General features: G+C 37.1%; 1 protein-coding gene across 1 annotated transcript; it reads right to left on the bottom strand.

Moving 5' to 3' along the window:
• Positions 1–1,292: 1,292 nt before the first annotated feature.
• Positions 1,293–20,990, bottom strand: acer2 (alkaline ceramidase 2). The gene is made up of 6 exons (XM_042485214.2): positions 20,617–20,990; positions 20,100–20,214; positions 15,494–15,635; positions 12,402–12,539; positions 6,274–6,411; positions 1,293–5,550 (listed from the first exon to the last, which is right to left on the bottom strand). The coding sequence occupies exons 1-6, from the start codon at positions 20,728–20,730 to the stop codon at positions 5,364–5,366; spliced, it is 834 nt and encodes a 277-aa protein (XP_042341148.2). The 5' UTR covers positions 20,731–20,990; the 3' UTR covers positions 1,293–5,363.
• Positions 20,991–21,985: the final 995 nt, after the last annotated feature.

The following is a 21,985-nucleotide window of genomic DNA, read 5'->3' on the forward strand; positions in this document are numbered from 1 at the left end:
TAGTGGTCGCAGGAGGCGGGACTTCCTCCAGCAGAGGGCGTCACTGCCCTCGTGTGACATAAATTAGAATATCCACATCCAAAAAACTGAGAAGAAGAAATTATTTTAGGAAGCCTAAAAATCCATCTAAAATTATTAAAATATTTAAATATCCAAAAGAGTCGAAATAAAAAAGAAAATAGAATAAGGCACCCAAAACCTCATTAAAAAATATGAAAAAAAGCATCCCCAAATGTCAAAATTATTTAAAATATTTTTAAAAACGCAGCAAACTCAAAAGTGTTGCAGATTATAAAAATTTAAAATAACACCTCCAAAACTCAAAATGATTTTTTTAAAAATAGAAAACTACTTACATTGTGGAAAAAAAAACAAAAAAAAAAAACACTGAATATACCAAAAACACCTAAAAAAAAAACCCCTCAAAATTATTTAAACTCACCCTAAAGTAAAAAAAAAAAAAAAATATGAACAAAATCTAAAATAACACCCGCAAAACTCAATATCATTTAAAGAGCAGATAAAAGACTTAAATATTTATTTTTTTAAAAATGTGGCAATTAATTGTCTGTAAATTGACTGATTAATCAACTCTTTGGTAATTCTGGTGATATTTATTCACTTAAATTATAATTCAGTCAAAGCAGAGTTATGTTTTTTTTAATTTTAATTCATAGGGCTTATGCTACGCCTTATAGATGACATAATGCATCTGGTTTCTTGCTATAACTGTACTTTTAGTTTTATTAATGCTCCATTTCTACATATGTTTTGGGACTGCACTCTTATTGCTACTTTTTGGAATTTTTAAAATCCATTTCTCTGTCTTCTAAATGACAATTCATTCTTTAACCTTAATAATAAAAGTACAACAGCTAAGATGTACAGAGCGCACCCTTAAACAGTGTCATTATGTTGTAGTTGCCCTTAGACTTAAATGCTTTAAAAATCTCAAAGACCCAGATCAGTTAACTGTGGGAGACAGTGGTGCTTCTGAATAATAATTCACTCACTTCAATCAACTGACTATTCATATTTTATCATTTTAATTTGTACTGGAGTCATTGTCAGTGCTGAGAGCTGTGATAAATTAAATGATGTAGCTGTGGAAAAACTCTGCCCCTTGGTGGCAGAAAGTGTGTCATTGTTTCATTGTGAGTCAAGGTCCACAGACATATCAACACAAAAAACTACAAAATAGATAATTAACAGTGGAAAATTACATTTGGTGCATGCATTATTTCAACATGATATTGTGAAATAAACAAACAAAAAAATCCCACCAGCAATCATTCTGAGTATTGGCTTGGTTTATTGCATAAAATAAAATAAAATACTAATCTATTACAAATATTTGTTTACAAAACAGGATAAATTATGAAAATAAATACTTCTGTGCAGTTTGTCTGTATTGTCAATGCAGGCAGAGAAAAACTTAGAGTATATACATGTGAGTCCATAAAAAAGACTTAACTTATTTTTATGAGATCATAATTTTACCTCATGCCAAGACCAATTTTATGATGCACAGGGCAGCATTAAACAGGCCGTCCTGTTCACACTGACAGCTTCATCAGAGGGTGATTCATAAAAACAACCCACCTTCAAATTTTTGATTCAATATCTTTTGCAGCACAATGAAAGTACTTTTGGGCACTACAACAGCTTTGCTCACATTTCCCAAAGTTTTTCCAGGAGATAAAATAAAATAACAAAACTGTTTGGCAATGAAAAGATAGTAATCATGCAATATCAAAAACCATCACCCTTCCATTTTGGCTGCACTTCACTTAGAAAAATATTATTTTGGATTTAACAAAATATGTCTCTCAAAAATATTTTTTTTTCTTTGTAAATCATGATCCTTCATTTGACCTTGTGTGTGTGCACGAGTCCGTGTTCCCAGAAGCCTCTGCAGGAGGACGGGAGTAAAATAACAACAGTTAACACAGCTTGAGGCAGTTTTCAAGAACAACATTTAAAACAATGGTTTGTGTTGAAAAAAGCTTTGGTGATCCTTGTCTTTTATAGGGTTTGTGTTTTGAAACACCCAACATTACTTCCCTTTTGTATTCTACAGAATTTCTATTCATTCCTGCCAAATGAACACTGATAAGTTTGACTAGGTTTTTAGGTCATAAGTAATAAAACATAATCCGTCCCACAACCTAAACCTCATTCCAATTCGTTATTTAAAGCAATCAGTGCACTGCATTTCTCCTTTTAGAGTTTCAGACACATTACACATTTGTTTCTGTAGTCCTGTTTGATTAGGGCTTTTTGCACATTTGTCATAGATTCAATACTATGTAGCACAAAGTCTAAAATATTGAGCCTGGAATAAATAATCCTGAAGAGAAGTTTAAGAGTTGAGACATCAGGTAAAACAAAAAAAAAATTGCCATGAAAACTTTAGTATCAGAAACTGTACACTAGCAAGCAAAGTTTAGAGTAGATAATTGTCATTATCAGTGTGCATTCAGCCAAAGGCTTTGAGAACCATTCGTCATTTTGTGCAAAATATGTAAATATTTCCTTGAATAGTCAATTATAGTTAAATACATTTTAATTTCACATTCTTTTTCTTTACTTTGAGTTTTGGCCAATATGACAGGGTACCTGTTCATTCAGTAATATATGAATGATATGCTTTTCCTTGGAAAATGAATGCGTCTTACACTGTTAGTAAAAATGTATACAGAAGTATATCAAACACATTTCTCATATACTACCTTTAACAATCACAACAGCATGCTGGAAGCAAAACATAGTACGCCCAAAACAGAGAGAAGTCAATCGTCTTTCCAATCGAATCCCTGAATAAATGTTGGCATTGTACATTTCTGAAAACCACGGATATGTTACATTTGCAAGTTATTATGTAATGGATATGTTGCAACTCCACGTTTCCACAACTCAGTGGTTTCGGCACAAAAAACCACTGGGGCATTTCCACCATCAGGTTGGTTTAGTATGCATTTTTTTGCATTTCCATTGTGAAAAATTGTGGATAGTATCTTTAGTACCTTTGCTACTGTCCCCAGATTTTGTCGACCCCTTTGCTTGAGGTCCCTTGCACACAGATATGGTACTAAAAGGTGGAGCTTGAAACGCTGCAGTCCGTTGATTAGTCAGTGGAGAATCAACACTCTGTGCTCAGGGCTAAGCTGTGGCTGCTATAACCACCGTTCATACCATGACACCTTTTCCATACATGAGTAAACTATAACTAAAAATGGATGGATGCTTCACAGCCTCTAGAAGCAGCTGTAGACTGAGGAAAAAATAATTAAATTCCCTGGACCGACGGCTGGCAACTTTTAAGGTGAAACGTTTACTTGTAATGTTACTCAATGCATGAGTTGACAATGTGAATCCATCAACACACCTTAAATTTCAACATGATAACTTTGACCATCTGTTTTTTGTCTCTCTTGGATGACATGTACTGTGTTTAAAAAAAACATATTAATTTTCACTGGATTATGTGAACTGCATATATTCTAATCTTAACTTGAAGACAAAAGAAATGTGTCTTAGCTCAGGCAGCACTAAACCCCTGCTCTTGCCTGATGGGGAGTCAATGCACAAACCCGCTATTTTTAAAAATCCCAATGAGAGGAACCTTCACTGCAGCCTGCAGCCCTGTTCTGTAGACGATTAACAGGGTGCAGACTTCACTTTGTATCATCAGTGAAGAAGGAAATACAGGAACTGCTGCTGGATGAAGCAGCAGCTGACAACAACCCTGCCCACATGTAACGTTGCATGCCCTCTATACGCAACTAATTTGCCGCGATTCGCATCCGTCCTGCCCCACTGGTCACTTGTATCCATCCACAATCCCCCGCCCCCTTCTCTTCCACAGTGTTCGAAAAGTCACTGAAGGTGTAGCATGAGTGGCTGTGTTGATGTGAGCTTTGTTTAAATTTTTGAAATTGTCACGCCCTCTCCTCACGTCATCGGCTTAGTTCGCTTTGCAGGTATTCCAGCATGCTTTGTACAGGAAATCAGTCGCTTCAAGTACAAAATGAATGGGAGCAGCATGCACCATAAGAGTACTGTCTACAGCGGAAACACCCAACAGATCTTAGGGTTTAGGTACCTGTTTGTAGGTGTTACTTTTGCTTCCAAAGGAACTACACTGAAAGCCTTTGATGGAAACGCAACTTAATGGTGAGGAAAACATTATATTTTGGCTTAAAATACCTAGTTTTCAGACCACTATCCCTGCAGGAAGAGTGGCAATGTCTCTCTGAAAGACAACCACCTTTCAGGTCACTATGCCAGTAGAAAAAGCAGCCATGTCTCTGTGAAAAGGAGTTCAATTAAATTCAATAAATGTAGAAAGCCTAATATCACAAATCACAATTTGCCACAGGGGACCCTCATCTGCTTTTTGGGCAACTCAGCTGGCAGAAAAGTAGCCATGTCTCGCTTCAAAACACCCACGTTTGGTGCCTAAAAAGCCACTGAAAAAGCAGACATCTCACCTAGGTGACATACAATCCACCATCCCTTCCACCTTCATTTGACAAAGTCAGCATCACTTAAAAAACCTTGATATGATACGTATGAAACATACAAATGTAACATATTCTTGGTCTGCAGAATCGTACAATGCCAATATTTTCTTCTAGCATCTTAAACAGAAATTGCCCGTCTACAAAGAGGGCAGAGTATAACAGCCTGAATCCATTATGTATTTAAAAACACATAAGGCTTGGTGTGAAATACTTGTAACACTTCTGTAACATCTTATGAACCAGCTTGTTGATTCGCTGAGCATAGTAAGATTGGCTAAGCAATATAATAATAAGCTTTAATGCATTATGCATTGATCACAGTAAATGAATCCAGTGCTTTATTGTTTCTAAATATGCTTTCATAATGGCCAGACTGCACCTATGAGATGCTGTACTTGTGTTTATAAAGGCAATACAACGCTTTATAATGAGGTTTTCTGAGTTACTATAAAATGTACAAAATCTTCTTTTTAAAGAAGTCTAAAATGCATAATACTAATATTGACATGATCTCATATGCAAAGCCTGAGAATATGTTTGGAACACTGTTAAGGTTTCTTGGCTTTGATACTGTGTTTGCTGAAAAAGTCACCCTTCTTATCATCAAGTTAGACTAATTTGTAACACCTATGGTCCTTGGCCGAGTTGCATAAACACTGCTGTGTAATGAAACCAGACAGGGATGGAAAAACGAAAAGATAAATCCTCACGGTTGCCCAAAATATGCATTACCTATATCACTCGGTCACAAGTGGCCATAAAGTTGCCATGTTGTTCAGATACATCCTGGTGAGAAGTATCAAAGCACAACCAGGAGAGCAGCAGACTCGGGTCACCTTATGTCACCTTGATAGCAGACTTCTTGTTGACGAAGAGAAAGGAAATGTAGGGCACGCCGATGAAGGCCCATTTCTCATTGGGCCAGAACATGATGACGGGTCCTCGCTCCGGGGCCTCAGTCGCAACATCAAAGTAGGCGAAGCAAACGCAACCCAAGTAGGAAGCCAGGCAAATGAGGATGTGCCTGTAAGAGCAAGAGGAGTCTGAATGAATGAATGAATGAATGAATGAATGAATGAATGAATGAATGAATGAACAGCCTGTGAAATGGGTCACTACATACAGTATATCCAGGTGTCGTCTACAGTGCCTTTTTTGTCTGTTATTTAAGTACTCAAAAACTTTTCTTAAAGGAATACTTTTCCTGCAAAAGCACCATTTATATATAAATTACACAAGTGTTACCCTAAAGTCTTGAAGAAAACTGCTCTTCTCCACAGTGAACGTAAGATCCAAAAAAGTGAACGTTCTTCATAAGCTGAACTAACTAGACACCACGTTTAAAAACACTTGTTTACAAACTCACACAACTCGTGCGGTATAACCCAAGTCTCATTTATCCAGGCGTATGCCCAGTACTTCCCAAACCCATGCATTTTTGCTAAAATGTTATAATATACAACACAATAAGTTTAAATGCATGTGCATGTCCATGAACGCTACTTGTCTGTGCGTGTGATTGGTTGGGTTGAAAAACATTTTCTTTACAATATTTAGGTCAAACAAGGTAAGCACTGGATCATTTGACAGGTGAAGTATTCCTTTAATCATAGATGGCATTATTTGATATATGGAGATTTTTGTAGAATAACAACAGTTTTAGCAGTTTTAATATTAATAATTTCACTTGTAGTGTTATATAAATACTCAGGTTGTTCATACAATATAATCTGTGATTTGAGCTTACCAAGCACAGTGTAAGTAGGGAAAGTTGACAGATGACCACATCTCACAGAAGATTCTGTCACTGATCCAACAAAGCAGAGCCAGTGCCCACCAGATCCCTGAGATCAGACCCAACTTGAACACACGTGGGTTTTCACATCTGCAACGATCAAACGGAGCACTGAGGAATGTGTACAACTGTGAAAACACACACAAATTCACACAAAGTTTTGACAGCTGAGAAATAAGTAAACTTGCAGATAATGTCTAACCTGTAATCCTCGACGGATTCGTAAACTTTCTGTTGCTGCCATTACACAGGTTAGATCTAACACTGCTGCTTTCCAGAAAGGGTATATTTACAAATGTTGCTGTTTTTGTGCCTTTTCCAAATTTCTCTCTACTTCAGCTTTTAGCCTCTGAGAGGTCAGCGAATAATCATGATCATACAGCATCTGAACTGTCTCCTTCAGAAAACACCGAGCTTTAAGTTCAGCTCAAATCCCCCCTGCTGGTTCTGAGGTTTTGTCGTGATTTTACTGTCTGTGCTGTCCACTCTAGCAATAGTGTGTTTACAGTTACAGAGATATACATACCAAGAAGATAAAATTATAGGTTAGCACATTTATTTTTAGATGAGAAGATTATCTTCTTTCTTTTTGGGGCCTGACAGAGCTGTCCAAAGTATTCTGGTGTCCTAGTGGACACACTGCTGACCCACAGAGACCTGCACTAATCCGGAGTACCGCTGATAAAACTATTCTTAGTCTTGTCCTCCTTAGACATACCAGTCAGAGTCCTGCTGCTTGCTGAAGCCAAAACAAAGACGGGGGCAAGGAGGCTTGACTGAACTGTGCTGATGATGCAACTGTTTGTCACCTTCCCTTAAGACTGAGCATTTGATGCAGTTGTATGAATTTACAAGCCTAAAATTTGAGTTGCCTTTGTTTCAAGGACAAAGGAATGTTGGAATGACACAAACATTTCCCAGAAAGCACGACAACGCATCAGCTGCAGAGGCCATGGAAAACTGCTGGTCTGAAGTGAGTGATCAGCCGTGACGTCTTTACAGCTAGCTTAAAGAACGTTTTATCGCCCTGTAAAGATGTTAATGTGAATGTATTATCCAAAAATATGATTGAGCCTCATTGCCATTCTATGTTCTGCATTTATCAATGTACATTATGTACAACAAAGCTTATTTACAAAGCACTAAAATCAGAATAAATTAAGTAATTTGCAAGAATAGTAAAAATGTCAATAATACTGCTTATCACACTGTTGAGCCTCCCCTAATCACTGCATGGAAAATCCCCTCAAAGCCCTATAATGACCCCATCATGGTACATGTTGTCAGTTGAGCTATTGTTGATAGATGTTTGATATAGAACATATTGACTAGTGCAGATTTAATGCTAAAATGTAGTGCAATAATAGTAAAAGGAGAAAGAAAGTCAGTGAAGCATCTAAAATATGTCAGCAAATGTTAGATATGTCTTTGTAACTAACATTAAAGACCATAAGTAATGCTACAGCAGCAAACCCTCAGAGTATATTGTATTGAGGAAGGGTGCATTTGAAATCTTGTGAACTCGAGTTTTCATTTAGACAGATTGCGTTATTTTTTTCCTTCGAAAGATACACAGTATCGCTTCATGTAAATAAAGTCAATGAATGAACCAAACTGTAAAACTCTCATTGTGTTACATAATTGGGCCACATAGGGAGCAAAAAGAAATGATGTCATGGCTACACATCAGCCACAGGAAGTACAAAAATAGATGGCCAGTGACACGACTTTCCAGAAGGAAATAGGCCATTAAAGTGTCATCAATATTCTATTATATTGTTAAGTGTTTGGATCGATTATATTCACATGGGAGCTGTGCATCAGGGACAGTACCGACCCAGCTGTAGGCTCAGAAAAAGCCTTTACACACATACAGTTAGTGTATGTTTGTTCCTGTTAGCAAACATACACCAACAAAACCACCCACAGCTGGATATCTGGTTCCTATCAGCTCAAACAGAAGCACATAAGATAAGAATGACATGAAAGTGGGACTTCTTGTTGGAGACGTGAGCGTTAGGGAGTGTGATGGAGAGTTTGACTGTTGGAGGCAAAGATAAGTGGAGGAAAGGACAGTCTGTCTATCTGGGGTGGAGCACTGCTGAGACGCTTCTCTCACACAGGGGAAAAGAAAGGAAGAGGCTCCATAGGATCAGCAAAACTAAGCATGATATTTCTCAAAGACTCTGGAGATCTTTGTGCAGTGGTTTTAATAATATGAAGGCTAAGCTTAAATATTAGGTATCAATATCAAACAATGTCAGAGTGGGTTAATGAAGAACAAAAGTTGATACATACAAAAGTCTGACAAGACAGGAAATGAGCCGTCAGACTGGATGTAAACAAGTCAGTTATCTACACATCTCTATTCTGAGGTAAAGCTCAATGTGAGCAGACCAACATTGTTGGTAAAAATCCCTCACTGCACTGGAAAAATGTTTTTTTTTTTGCAAACACCTCTATGGAAGATCAAGCTCAATGAAGGAGGTTGTCTGTAAACTATGATTTTGCCTTTATTGTATTCTCAAAGTAGAGATGCAGGCAGACAACGGTGAAGAAGACAGAAGGTAAGAGAGAGATGGGGTAATATGGAACAAGGGTCAGTGGTCGGTATCGTGCCAGGGACGTTTCAATCACAGTATATGGTGCTGACTACCCAACAGCCCTGTCTTAACTTTCAAAGTAAGTCAACCTATGTTTTACTTATTTAAAAAGTTTTATTTCCAATTACTTAAGGTCTAGACTCAGCCCACTGAAACGAGTTGACAGATTTGTCACATGAAACGGCGACAGTGCCACTGGCTGGACTAACACCATTGCCAAGTTTTGTCAGGCAGTGTACAGGAAGCAATGACGAATAATAACAACAATGGTGACAGCTACATGCTAAATAGATACTGCTATCAGGGCGGTTCTAAATCAACATGTCTTCTCAATATCTCCCGACTTCGTGGTTTATGGTACTTTGCTCTGCTCCACTCTCAAAGCCTCTGCAAAAAATATATATGTTGGCATGGCTTCATATCAAAGTGGACTTAAAGTGACGATGGGATGAGGCAGATACATCGGTCTCTAGTGACTGGTTAAGGGAAACTGGTTCCCCCTCTTCCATGAGAATTGTTTAGAGTGGACACAATTTCCGATAAAAACAAAGTGCAACAAGTTGACAATTCTCTCTGATATCAGGTAAGATCAAAATGACTGCTGGACCTCTTGAGCTTCTTAACCCCATCAGATCTTCAGCTCCAAGATCTCAACAATTAATTCGATGGGAAACAATGTTGTTACAGAAAGGAAATGATGGCCGAAACTACAAAATAAGATGCCAGTTGTAAATAACAGTATTCTCCTTTGAGAAAAGTGCAAGAGAAAAATCTTCTTTTTAAAACCTTAAATTGATTATATTACAATAGATGTCACAATATTCATATTTGCTGATACATATATGAAGGTATGTGTATCAATATGCATATGCAAGTGAGGCTATGCATGCTTTTTCCCCTCAATATGATTTATATACAGAATGTTTTCATTATTTGTTTGAACTTTTGGGCTATTTCTTTTTAACTACAGTTTTTTAAGCCATGCAAGACAGTGGGGAGATAAATAATGAGTGGGATTCTGTGACCTCTAGATCTGTTGTTTCAATTAAAAATAATAAAAATACAGTCAATAGATCCACTCGTGATTTTTGGGACGTGAAAATTAACTCTCACATTCACTCAGTTTTTTTGTACTTTATGAAAAACTCAGCTACAAGTATGCCTGGTATTTTTGCTTCAACACTAATACAATATTTGTGATGGATTTCCTACACACAGAACAGGTTGTTCCTAACAAACTGGAAGTGACTTGGCCTACAGCCATACTGTAAAAAAAAGGGAAAAAAGCAAACAAATAAGTCTGTCATTTCGCAGGGCAAAAGTCCATCAGCCAGGGCCACAGGAATTTCTCTCCCACTTAGCAGAACAAAAACAAGCGGCCTCCACACATGACTGGTACTTGCAGTAATGTCAGGAATAACTAACAGGTTGAACAATGGATGACTTAAGGTTACAAGACTGACGGTGGTGAGTAAGGGATGTGGGAAACGGAAACAACAGAGCAGCCCCACATTGCTTAGACGGAGGGAGGCGACACACACATACAAAAGGAGCATGAGTGGCTTGTTGTGTGTTTTCAGGAACATTCTTTCACATCATAAGGTCCTATAATTAGCTTGGAACAGATAGTATGTCATTAGACAATGTGAGTACAATATGCCAGAGGTGATATGTTAATGTACTGAAAGCAGCAGAAACTACATCTTGATGCTGTTTCCGTGGACACAATGTCAACATAACTTCTGGAGTGATAACACACATGCTAGCTTTGCAAAGGCTCGACAACATCTCTGTTTTTAAGGGAAACTAAGAAGTTTTTATGTGGACAGATACTGTTTTATAAGACCTTTATTCAGAGTACCATGACTTTTGGAATTTAGTATTGGGGGGAACACTATTTGTACAAAACAAGAACAAACTGGACAGGGTTGTTAACCTGGGAGGCAAGATAACTGGAGAACAAATGTTCTGTATTACTAACAAAACAGATGTGGTTTAGCTCATAAGAGCACATCAGATCCACTGCACTCTTTACGGTCTGAACATGTGCTCTTACCTTCAGGGTGCAGGTATAACAACACCAAGCAGGGTTCCCACACATTGTCATGGACAAAATTTCCAAACTTTTCCATGACTTTTCAGGACTTTTCTTTTCTTGCACCACTTGCCTGAAATTTTTCAAACCTATATGATTCAAACTCTATTCAAACATGATTTCAGCATCCCACGTGGTGTGTTTTAAAAAAAATTAAAAAATAAATAAATAATTTCTGTTTTTAGAGTTACTGTGATGTATAAATATAGTCATTTCGGCATTTTATTAAAAAGAAAAGAAAATGCCTAAAATTTTATGTTTTCTATAAAAATTCCCCAGAAAAAAAATGAAAGAAAAATTTTTCAAAAATAAAAATAGCAAAAAACTCTAAAGAAAGCATGCCTTCTAAACCTGTTTTCTTAGAAAACAAAACAAAAAAGTTTTCAAAAAAAAAATTGTCAAAAATTTAATAAAAGAAAAAAGGACACAATTGTCCTACATTTTTTAAAGAAGCCATGACTTCAAAAGGCATGTTTTCTTTAAAAATTGTTGGCTAAATAAATATAAAATGCAACCATTAAAAGTCGTATACCCCTCCCCTCAGCCAAAGGTGCTTTCAGAAGTATTTGACGTGGCTGGTGGGCAAACATGGATGGAGAGACGAAACATAACCAAAACGTCACACATCAACGCATATTTTAACTACATTACGTTGTCAGCTACACAAAATAAATTCACCATTATGTTACATTAATGTAACTACATTTATTGTACACAACACATTTCCATGATATTTCCAATCTTTCAATGAGTTTTTACTAGTTCTGTGACTTTTCCAGGCCTGTAAAATGCGATTGTAAAATTCCATGACTTTTCCAGGTTTTCCATGAGTGTGAGAAACCTGGCCAAGGATGCTGACTTAAAAGGGCATTACTGTATTTGATCCACACAGCATTCAGCTTAACAAGCTCTAATCACCAGTCTGAAACTGCACTTTTAAGCTTACTTCCCTTAATTTAACATCCTCATCAGATTTCTGGCGATGATGTATTTTTTGACGTTTTATGCCATTTTTTTTTTGCATGTTTTTATGGTATATGTTGTCGTTACTGTTTTATGCTTATTTATGCAAAGAAAATTCCCCATTGGGGTACAAAAAAGGTTTTCATTCATTAATTACTTTACAGATTTCACTGAACAGACAACTTTGAACCACTGACATGTTAATTCATATCTGCTGCCGCATTGCCGGCATTTTATCTCCCCACTAAAAGCCTCTAAGGAGATCACCAACCATTAGATGAGTCAGAATCTTCAATCCTTCCCATATCAAATATTAGGAGCTGAGTGACTGAAATGTCATGATACATAGTATTATGTTTCCTGGATCGAGGCTGCTTTGTCACCTGCCCACACTCACTGATTTTTTAATGTTTACTCACCTTTTAAGCTCGGTAATGAGCAGCACGGTGCAGGGGATGCCCAGAGTCATTAGTGATAATGAGTTGACGACAGGTTTAACAAAGGCCAGCCCGGTGGTGATCCCTGACAAGATGCCGATGACCACTTTGAACCTTGACCTGAATTAAAAAAGCAAAACACGTCAGAATAACAAAATCAGCAGCAGTGTTGAACTCTGTGAACAGAATTATGAAACTCTGTTTCTGTTTCCAGAAAGCTCTGTAACACAGTAACATCCAGGCAATAAACAAGAATCACTCAGCTACAGGAGGGCACATTTTTAAGTGACAGCCTGAAGTGAAAGAGCAGCCATGACGGCTCTGTGAGAATGGAAAGAGAAGTAAAGACATGTGATGCAGCTTTTACTGGTGTCAGCTATCTCGGACAGGCCTATTATTAAACATAGCAGTCAGGACACATCATGTGACAAAACACTGGCCAACAGGGAGCTACACTAATACAGTGTGTCTGTGGAGACATTTGCCTTAAAATTGATCTCATGTGGAAGAGTGCAACAAAATCAAAGTAGAAACTACAGTTTGTCTGTAAAAAAATATATTTGTTAATTTGTGTAACACAAACACTACTGCATCAGACACCTCCAGCTGTGTTTACGTAAACTAACAGTACACTCTTACAAACACAAATAGTGCCAACAAGAACCTCTAGGTTCTCAAAAAGTCTAGGGCTGTTACATGTATTGACATAATATTTGATATTCTCATATGAGATTAGATATTGTCTTATATTTTGGTTATCATAATATCATAAGTGTTGTCTCTTCCTAGTTTTAAAGGTTGCCTTACAGTAGTGTTATAATTTCCCCAACTCACCAGACTGTTCTTGTTGTTCCTATATTTGCCTTTACCCTCTCAGTCATTACATCCACATTACTCATGATTATTTATCAATAATCTTATTTGTAAAAGGACAAAAGGTCAACCCTACAATATCTTCACAATATCAACATTGAGCTATTATAATCAACATATTGTGATATTTTATTTTCTCCATGTTGCCCACCCCACCTACCTAAACTTAAGGGAACTGATGATTTAACATTTTATGTTTATCATGATAATTATTGATAATGAATTATATGGAAGTTTTTATCTTGATAACATTTCTGGTCACATCACCCAGCTCTGGGCTGGTCCCAAAACTACAACCCTTTTTGGTGTTTGGTTGAACCTTTTATAAACCCTTTACTTTAAGAGGGTTTTATCTGGAAACCAACATTAGAGGTTATACTCTGTAAAAGGTTCCACCCAGAAATCCCTATGATAACCCTTTTCCATCAACACGAAACAGGTTCCTGCACCTAATTTTTGAGCGTTCAGAGAATTTTGACCAAAAATAAATTGGTCAGAAAACATAAAATTGGTTCTCAGCTTGACCAAAAAAAACAGCAGCAGGTTTTTCTAAATCTGAGGTGTGAACTGCGACATCAGTGGGTGCGTCATATTCTACAGCTTAGAAAAAGAGGACAGATGTCCACATGTCTTCCGGGTCGCTGCTCGTGTGGTCGACCGGTAGGTTCTCAGAGCAGCATTTTTCTGTGTTTTCGTCTTTTCCACTTTCCTTTAAGTTTTTTATATGTATGTACTTGACAGTTATTATTATACTTTATTCACCTATATACTGTATATACACAAATATTTAAATTATCTTTATTTTGATTTATATTTTTTCTCTCCTTCTTACTTTCATCTTTACCTTATTGCTTGTCATGCTGCTCTGTGTGCCTTGAATTGCCCCCTGGGGACAAATAAAGTTTTTTGAATTGAATTGAATTGAATTGAAGGCAACAATGGAGGAGTCAAGCAAGGAATCGCTGGGGGGAACAAAGAGCGTGCAGTGGTCTCATTAATGCTTGGTCTGTACTTGTTTTTCAGATAGAAACAAATATCTGTGATAACAGAACGAAAGCTTGTGGGTTATCAATGCTGTCTGCTATTACTATTGTTTACTTGCACTGTGCAATGCCCTGATGACACATCTTTTTATGATTGAACTGGTAGAAATGCAGGCTAGCTCGCTGGATAGCACCAATGTTCAAGAATCCTGAACTGAAGCTAATTTGGTGGAAAAGTTGTATGAGAAGTTCTGCAGAGAACCCTTTTGTGATGTTTAACATTACATTTAGAACCTACAAAGGGGGCTCAGCTCCCACAGATTTCTCTCCCACTGGTCCTGGTTTAGTGTAACAGGTAGCCGGGCAAAAGGGAACCACATCCAGCAGCCTACTAGAGCCTTTACTGTTTCACTGGTGCAGTGGTTTGGGAACTGAAACTCAATTCCAAATAAGAACTGAATACAAAATTCCAAGTACCTGGTTCCTGTTTTATAAAAATACATTTCCATGTGGTACTGTATGCACTTCCATATACTTTTACCTGTTTTAAATCCAAGAGTTCTTTTATTGGCATCAAACCTGCTTTGTATGACATCATCTGTTTTATTAGCATCTTATCTGCTTATTCATATGGTTATTTCTTTTACTCTTAATTTTTATCTGCTTATATAGAGCTTAATTATTTCATTTACACTTTACTTTCCTATTTATGAAATTGTATTTTTGAAACTGCATCCTCGTATGTTTTTGTACGCAGTGCTATTCTATTTTTCAATATTCTTCATTTTGATATTGCATAAGGGGGCAGGGGAGGGACTATATGGGTTTCTTGTTTTATTCTGTAAACCTTTTCATCTAGGAGGCACTTTGTGCTTAAACTTAAAAAGTGCTACATAAATAATACTATTATTATTACGGTATGCCATAATATGATGGTAAAGATCATCAACTATGTTGAGTTGATGAAGGGGATAGATCTACATTTGAAAATATAATTTGAAACATGGGTAAAGCCATGATTCTCTGTCATCCAAAACCAGGAATCTTTGGATTAAAAGCGTTCTTTGTTTACAAAAAAAATGTTCATAAACCCTTTTTTGAAGCTATATCTCTTTGACTTCTCTTTCTTTTCAAATGGACATTACTCCAAAACCAAACCTCAGCCTTTCTGGAGGAACTCTTTTGGAAATGTTATTTCTAAGAGTGTAATTAACATACCGATCCCTCCTGAACATCCTGGGGAGGTATCTCTTGGGAAACCACATGGCAATGGCACACATAAGCACCCATAAGATGGCCAACTCATCCAGCATCTGGCCGAGGAAACTGAGGGTGGCGTGGAAATATGTCGATCCAATACCTGAAAGAAAAGGACACAGAAACACACAAACTTTTGTCAGAACAGAGAAGTCACCTTCTGTTTAGGACAGTGCGTCAACGAGGCTGGATTGATGAGATTGAGTGTTTTAAAAAAACTAAGTGTGATCAGCGTTAACGTTTGAAAAGAAATAATTGACTGATTAAATAGGAGACCAGCTCAAATGTGTAAAAAATAATTATAGTGACATCAAATTGTTTAGGGCAGACAAGTGAGCAACTCTAGGGATGTGGGGTCATCTATACTGTGAGTCATTTTTGCAAAAATAAAAGCAGCTTGGGGAACACCTGCTGTTCTAAGCAAAGAGCTACACAGGAATAAACATGTTAATTACAAATAGTTACTTGGAAATCAGCGTTACTGTTAGTGGGAGTTTTGAAATTCAGTGGACGGATGGATCAGTCAGTGCCCCTTTGTTATCACGCTCTAACAGACCCTCTGTTATCAGAATAATCTGTTTTCACAACAAGAGATTCCAACAGTTCAACAAACTTTTTATCCAGAGGGGAGCGCTGCTCCCAGTCAGGAGACGACAACCTGTCAGTGCGCTCATGTATCACTGGCAGTCAAAACAAAACGTATGCAGAGGCCACCTTAAACTTTCTCATGGAAATTAAGCAGAAACTATTATTTGATTTATCGATTACAGGGCCGTACAATATGCAAAAAAAATCATAGTGATTATTTTCATAGATAATTCAACTGTGATATGACTCAAGATTTTAGTGATAAATGATGGTGCGATTTTTGCCGGGATCTGTAACAAACAGGCACATTTTTCTTACATCTAGATTATGTTTTGCATGCTGGGTTATCTTTATAATAACATAGTTCTTCATAATGGTATGTTGTGACACATTTTACCCTTAATAACCCTTTAAAAAAATAACCTACACCTCATGCGATTTGGATATTGCACTTGGCCATACTGCAAATTTGATAATATTTTTAAAAAATTGTGATGCTCTAATCAATTAGTTGCTCTGTGGAAAATTAATCAGCAACTATATATAAATTTACAATATACTATACAATCACCTGGCATGATTTAAGTTTTTTTTTTCCTCCAAAAATTCCAAACATTAATTGTATCCAACTTCTTAAATGTAGACACTGGTCGGTGAATTTATGTAGAAATATAAATAATTTACATTCCTACACACATGCACAAAGATTTTTGACATTAAAATTTGATTTATATGTGTGGGGTTTTTTTTTGTTAGATTTATGTATTTATCTTAATTTATGTTTTTATTTCTATTATTATTTGTGTTATTCTAATTATTATTATTATCATTATTATTTTATATGTACATGGGAGTTATTTTATTTGTTGACCAAAAGTGACAATAATTATGTAAAAATGTTCAATTGAATAAAAATGAATAAATAAATAATAAATGTATATATTAGCTAGCTTCTTCTGTCCTCTACGATGGTAAATTACATTTTGGGGGGTTGACGTGTCAGTTGGAAAAACTGAGACATCTGAAGATATCACACTGAAATGGACTTGGAAATTGTCACCAGGTTTTTATAGACCTATTAATCAACACCAAAAAGAAAAAAAGCTGATTAACGAATAATGAAAATAATCCAATTTGTACCAGTCACATGCATTGCGGTTGTCCTAAACTACGAGGATGACTCAGTGTGAACACACAGAGGCCAAAACCGAAGAGAAGCTGCTGAAGGTTGTTTTCACACTAAAACCTGCGGTTGTTTTCCTGCTCTGGTCAAAGGTCGTGGAAGAGAGATGAAACCATGTAACCGCCTTGTCAGCTGTGTTTTTAAAAACCTCCTCACAATGGAAGCTGTTAGAGCCGCTGCATTTATAAGCATTTATGGTATGAAACAAAAAATGTATGATTATTTTGTTCACCGGTCTGGGAGGCGGTTTGTGTTTAACAGGAGAAATGGGACCAATTTGATATGACAGGACAAACTCATGCAGTCCAGTATGAGAAAGAACACCCCATTTCACATTTGACCCATAGTTCAACTTCAGTTATGCAAATCCTATTCAACAGCTACTCAGTTATCACCCAGTAAAGTCACCTCTCGGGAACACTGGAAAGTCTGTCGAGTTATCTATGCTGACAGTGCAACCAGGGTGTTTTCTCAACTGCTGTAAGAGAAAAAGACACTGCTATCTCTTAGGACTGATATTTACATACAGTAGCTCCATTTAAGACTGAAACACTGTGTCAAATCAAATGAAATCTAAGCAAAAGGAGCATTCATCCCACCAATGAATAAGTCTAGTCACGATTAAGTGTTTTTCTTAGAGGGTAAAATGATTCAGGACAACCTAAAGCTTTAACTGTGGACTGTGACAGGAGGACGTGGCCGAGGAAACCGACATCCCAACTGTGTAGTTGCATTTTAAGACAGTGGGCACCTACGTAACAGCTCATATGCGTTGTACAATGTATATTTCATACACAGCTTTTTAATGGTGTTTTAACAATGTATATAATTGTCCTTTCATAATGCATTTCTTTTGCACTTTGTCTCGATGCTTTTGACGTTTTATAAGTACTGTGAATTGCCATGCTGCTGAAATGTGCTATAAACTTGCCTTGCCTGCTCTGTGCACAGACAATGTATCCTAGGGCTGCAAATACTTTCATTAAAGATTCATCTGTAGATCATTTTCTCAATAGATTGACAACTCTTTGGGTTTTATTAACTAAGGGTTGGATGCAAGTATCCCATGTGTTATCTTTTTCAGGTTTCAAAGGCTGCATGACAGTAAAATTTATGTAATTATCTAAACTTACCAGACTGGTCCAGCTGTTCTATTGTTTGCCTGTACTCGCTTAGTCATTATATCCACATTACTGATAACTATTCATCAAACATCTCATTGTGTAAATATTTTGTACAAGTACCAAAAGTCAACCACATAATGTCACAAAATAAGGGTATTTTATTATTTTGTCATGATGTTGAAGCCTCTACTGTGACGTTTAACATACGTGTGTGTCTCCATCGCTTTCTGCACAATAACAACAACATAACATGGTAATAATAATAAATTACTATCCCGGTTATATGGCGGTTAATACTGTCCTCTCCTCAGAGGGTAAGGAACTCCTGAATCTCATTGTTTTCCCGAATTGTTGAAACATTTTCGGCCGTAGTTCTTTGAGTAAGCCACTGCCTGCTATTAGCTGCTTTCTAAATCTCCTGTGGTGGGTCACATATATAACAGGTTGTCAAAACATCACAAATTCACTTATTCACACTGGGGTTGAAATGGTATGAGATTTTCATGGTACAATAACAGTCATAGAAAATATTGCGGTTTCATGGTTTCACTGCATTATTCATATTATCAGTCAGAATGACCCTTAAAGTTAGTTTTGGTTAAACAAATGCTTTATCGCTATAATTAAGACTTGAAACCATCTTTTAAAAATGGAAGTATGTGTAAAAGGTCCTCTTGAATATACTTAAATAGAGGTGATATTCTCCATCAAGTTATATTTTTTTCAATATCATAAATAAGTAAATGTACACGGTATGATGATCGGCAACTTTCGCACAATATACCATAAAACCGATACATCGCAGCCACCGTAATTCACACAGACATCATTTTAACGCTGTTTCAGCCCCCCATGTCCGCTTAAAGGCGGGAAAACTCTGTCCCCCATAACCCGATCAACCCGATAACACAGAAAGCAGAGGCAGCTTTACAGCGTGACATTCCCGCCTTGAAGTCGCAGTGTAAAAGGGCTGTAGATGGAGACATTCATGTTTTCTTTCAGATCTGCAACTTAACTGCTAGATGCCACTAAATCCTACACACTGGACCTTTAAAGAGTTCATTAGTTGTCAAAATTGTTAATTTTCTGTCAAACTGATTAATAAAGGAACCACATTTCAGCAGGAGTGAACTTTCTCTTCAAAGTCATAACATTTGTAGGAAGTACTTTATTCCGTATGGCATTAAGGCGAAGAACACAAAATAATTAATATTAGAGAAAACTACTATTTTGGAAGATGCTCTCTTTTACTATCTATTTATTAATAGGCCTGTAATAGGCCTTTATTGCTCCTACCTGCCTGTTTGCACTATTGCATATTGTACATTTTAAATGTTGTATTGTTTTATGTTTGCATGTATCTTTGCTGTAACTGAGCGAAGCCAAAGACAAATTTCCACTGAGTTGGACAATAAAGTCTCTATCTGTCTCTATAAATTAGGCCAGTTACAACAACGCAGTGCATCCAGCGGCTTTAAGGCATGTTTATATAACATTAACCGGCATATAAGACATTAAATACTAGCCTGACACTTCACAAAATCTATTAAGCATTAACTATAGGCCTATGATTTGTGAGCCAAGGGATGCTGAGGTGAAATAAAGATGATGAAGGTCTCCCACAAAGCTGAACAGAAACATAAAAAGGTCAAAAGGTCATCACACAACTTACCAACCACAACTAGCAGAATCCATATGAGGTAAATCCCACTGTTGAAATGTGTTGCATATTGGCGGAACAAGCACATTAATATGGGCGGCAAAACAAAAAACAAAATGTTGCTGATCTGAAATGATAAACAAAGGAGAAGCTATGAGCAAAAAATTACATCACAGCTGAGCCGATCGTGCAGCTCAATGACAACATGCTTGTCAAAAGTTGATCCGTGCGCGAGCCTCGCTGGCCTTTAACAAACTTGACAGCCAGTGGAAAATGAAGAAAAAAGCAACATTTGTAACCTGATGCTAACATTACACATCATGATGCTCGAAGCTGAAAAGCAGACAAAACTGTCGAAAGTCAGAGCAGCTAGCCATAGCTAACCTGAGTATAGGAAAGCAGTGCAGTACAAAGAAAAACAAAGGCAGAAAAGCTGTGCTCCAGTTAGCTGTGACTGTACACAAAACTGTATTATGCAGAAACAAAAAACAAAAAAAGGCAAACATCGTTAGCTAACGTTCAAACCGACCGTGTTGTAAAATTCAGCGATGCTGGGGTATATTAGGTAATTGCCTTCACACCAGTCCACATCGGAGCTGCCAGCCTGCAACTGGTCCCAAAAAATCAGATTAACGTTACTCATGTCTGGACTAGTTGTGTCGGATGGACAGTGCAGAGACAGACAACACTGCCGTCAGCTCTGGAGACAAAAACAAACAAAAAAACCACTCGAGAAAAGTCCCTCTCTGTCGGCTCGTTGCTCATACGCTAGATTTGAACGTTTTGAGACCCGACACGACAATGTGATAAACTACAGAAGTCGTCCCTGAGCTGCATTTTAAATCCTCCGTCCTTCCACAAAGCCTCCTGCCTGTCGTGACGCTCAGCTCTGCGCACTGACAGCTGCTCCGTCTGCAGCCAAAGAGCGCTGAAGCGCCGCGAGATGATTCACTCCTGTCTGCTTCCTGCTTCGGTGAAACGTCACCACGACGAGACGTGCGTGCAACTCGCGGGGTCGCACACCTTCTGTATACGATATTTCCCTCTCTCTCTCTCTCATTCTCTTCATATATATATATATATATATATATATATATATATATATATATATATATATATATAAATTGTTATTATCGTTATTATTATTATGGTTATAATTATGATGATGATGATGAATATTATTATTATTATTACCTTATTGCCTCACACTGGCAAGGGCCATTATTATATTATTATATTATATTTAAAGCTTAATTTTTTTCAGTTAAAGTAGCTGACAGACTACTTTTAGTCGACTGTGGGCTATAGGCTACTTCACTCAAATAGGCCTACTAGGAACAATGTTTTCACGTTTGTGTCATTGGCCTGTTAGATGGAAATACTTCTTAATGACTCTACTCACAGGTGTGAGCTGTAAATAATAGCCAATATTCACAGGACACATTTTGATTTGTCATAGCAAGAAATGGAGAGGTATTACTAATAACATCAAGGCAGGATGCATTCTGTTCAAATGTCCAATGCGTCACTGTAAACAACAGCATGAACAATGGCAGGTTCTGAAGAACCTAAATGGAATTCAGCCATCTTTCAATTTTACTATTTTCGGACGTGTTTTTCCTACGTTGACGTCACATTTTTTGTCTGGTATGTACCTGCTGACTCACTGTCATAGTTTACTGATGACACAAAGTCAATTATATTTTTGAAGTGCAAAATAAGACTGTATTGTTCAGTTCTGATAATAAAGGAAAAGGGCATATGGTTGTTTTTTTTTCCTTTAAGAGGCTAAAATAACTCGACTGCATTAGGAGTCTAATGTTAACTGAAGCTGCTGCATTTTCTGTGATGAAAACATGAAGCTTACAGAACAGGAACACTTATTACTGTAATTTCGT

The sequence above is a fragment of the Plectropomus leopardus genome, chromosome 3 (assembly GCF_026936395.1).
Source record: "Plectropomus leopardus strain MGB_pleo_1.0 chromosome 3, ASM2693639v1, whole genome shotgun sequence".
NCBI classification, from domain to species: Eukaryota; Metazoa; Chordata; class Actinopteri; order Perciformes; family Serranidae; genus Plectropomus; species Plectropomus leopardus.

Coding starts and splice junctions, on each gene's coding strand:
- acer2 (XM_042485214.2), bottom strand. CDS start 20,730: ATGAGTAACGTTAATCTGATTTTTTGGGACCAGTTGCAGGCTGGCAGC. Junction 15,636..20,099: donor GATTCTGCTAGTTGTGGTTG/GTAAGTTGTGTG, acceptor CTTTTCTTTCAG/GTATTGGATCGACATATTTC. Junction 12,540..15,493: donor AGGATGTTCAGGAGGGATCG/GTATGTTAATTA, acceptor TTTTTAATTCAG/GTCAAGGTTCAAAGTGGTCA.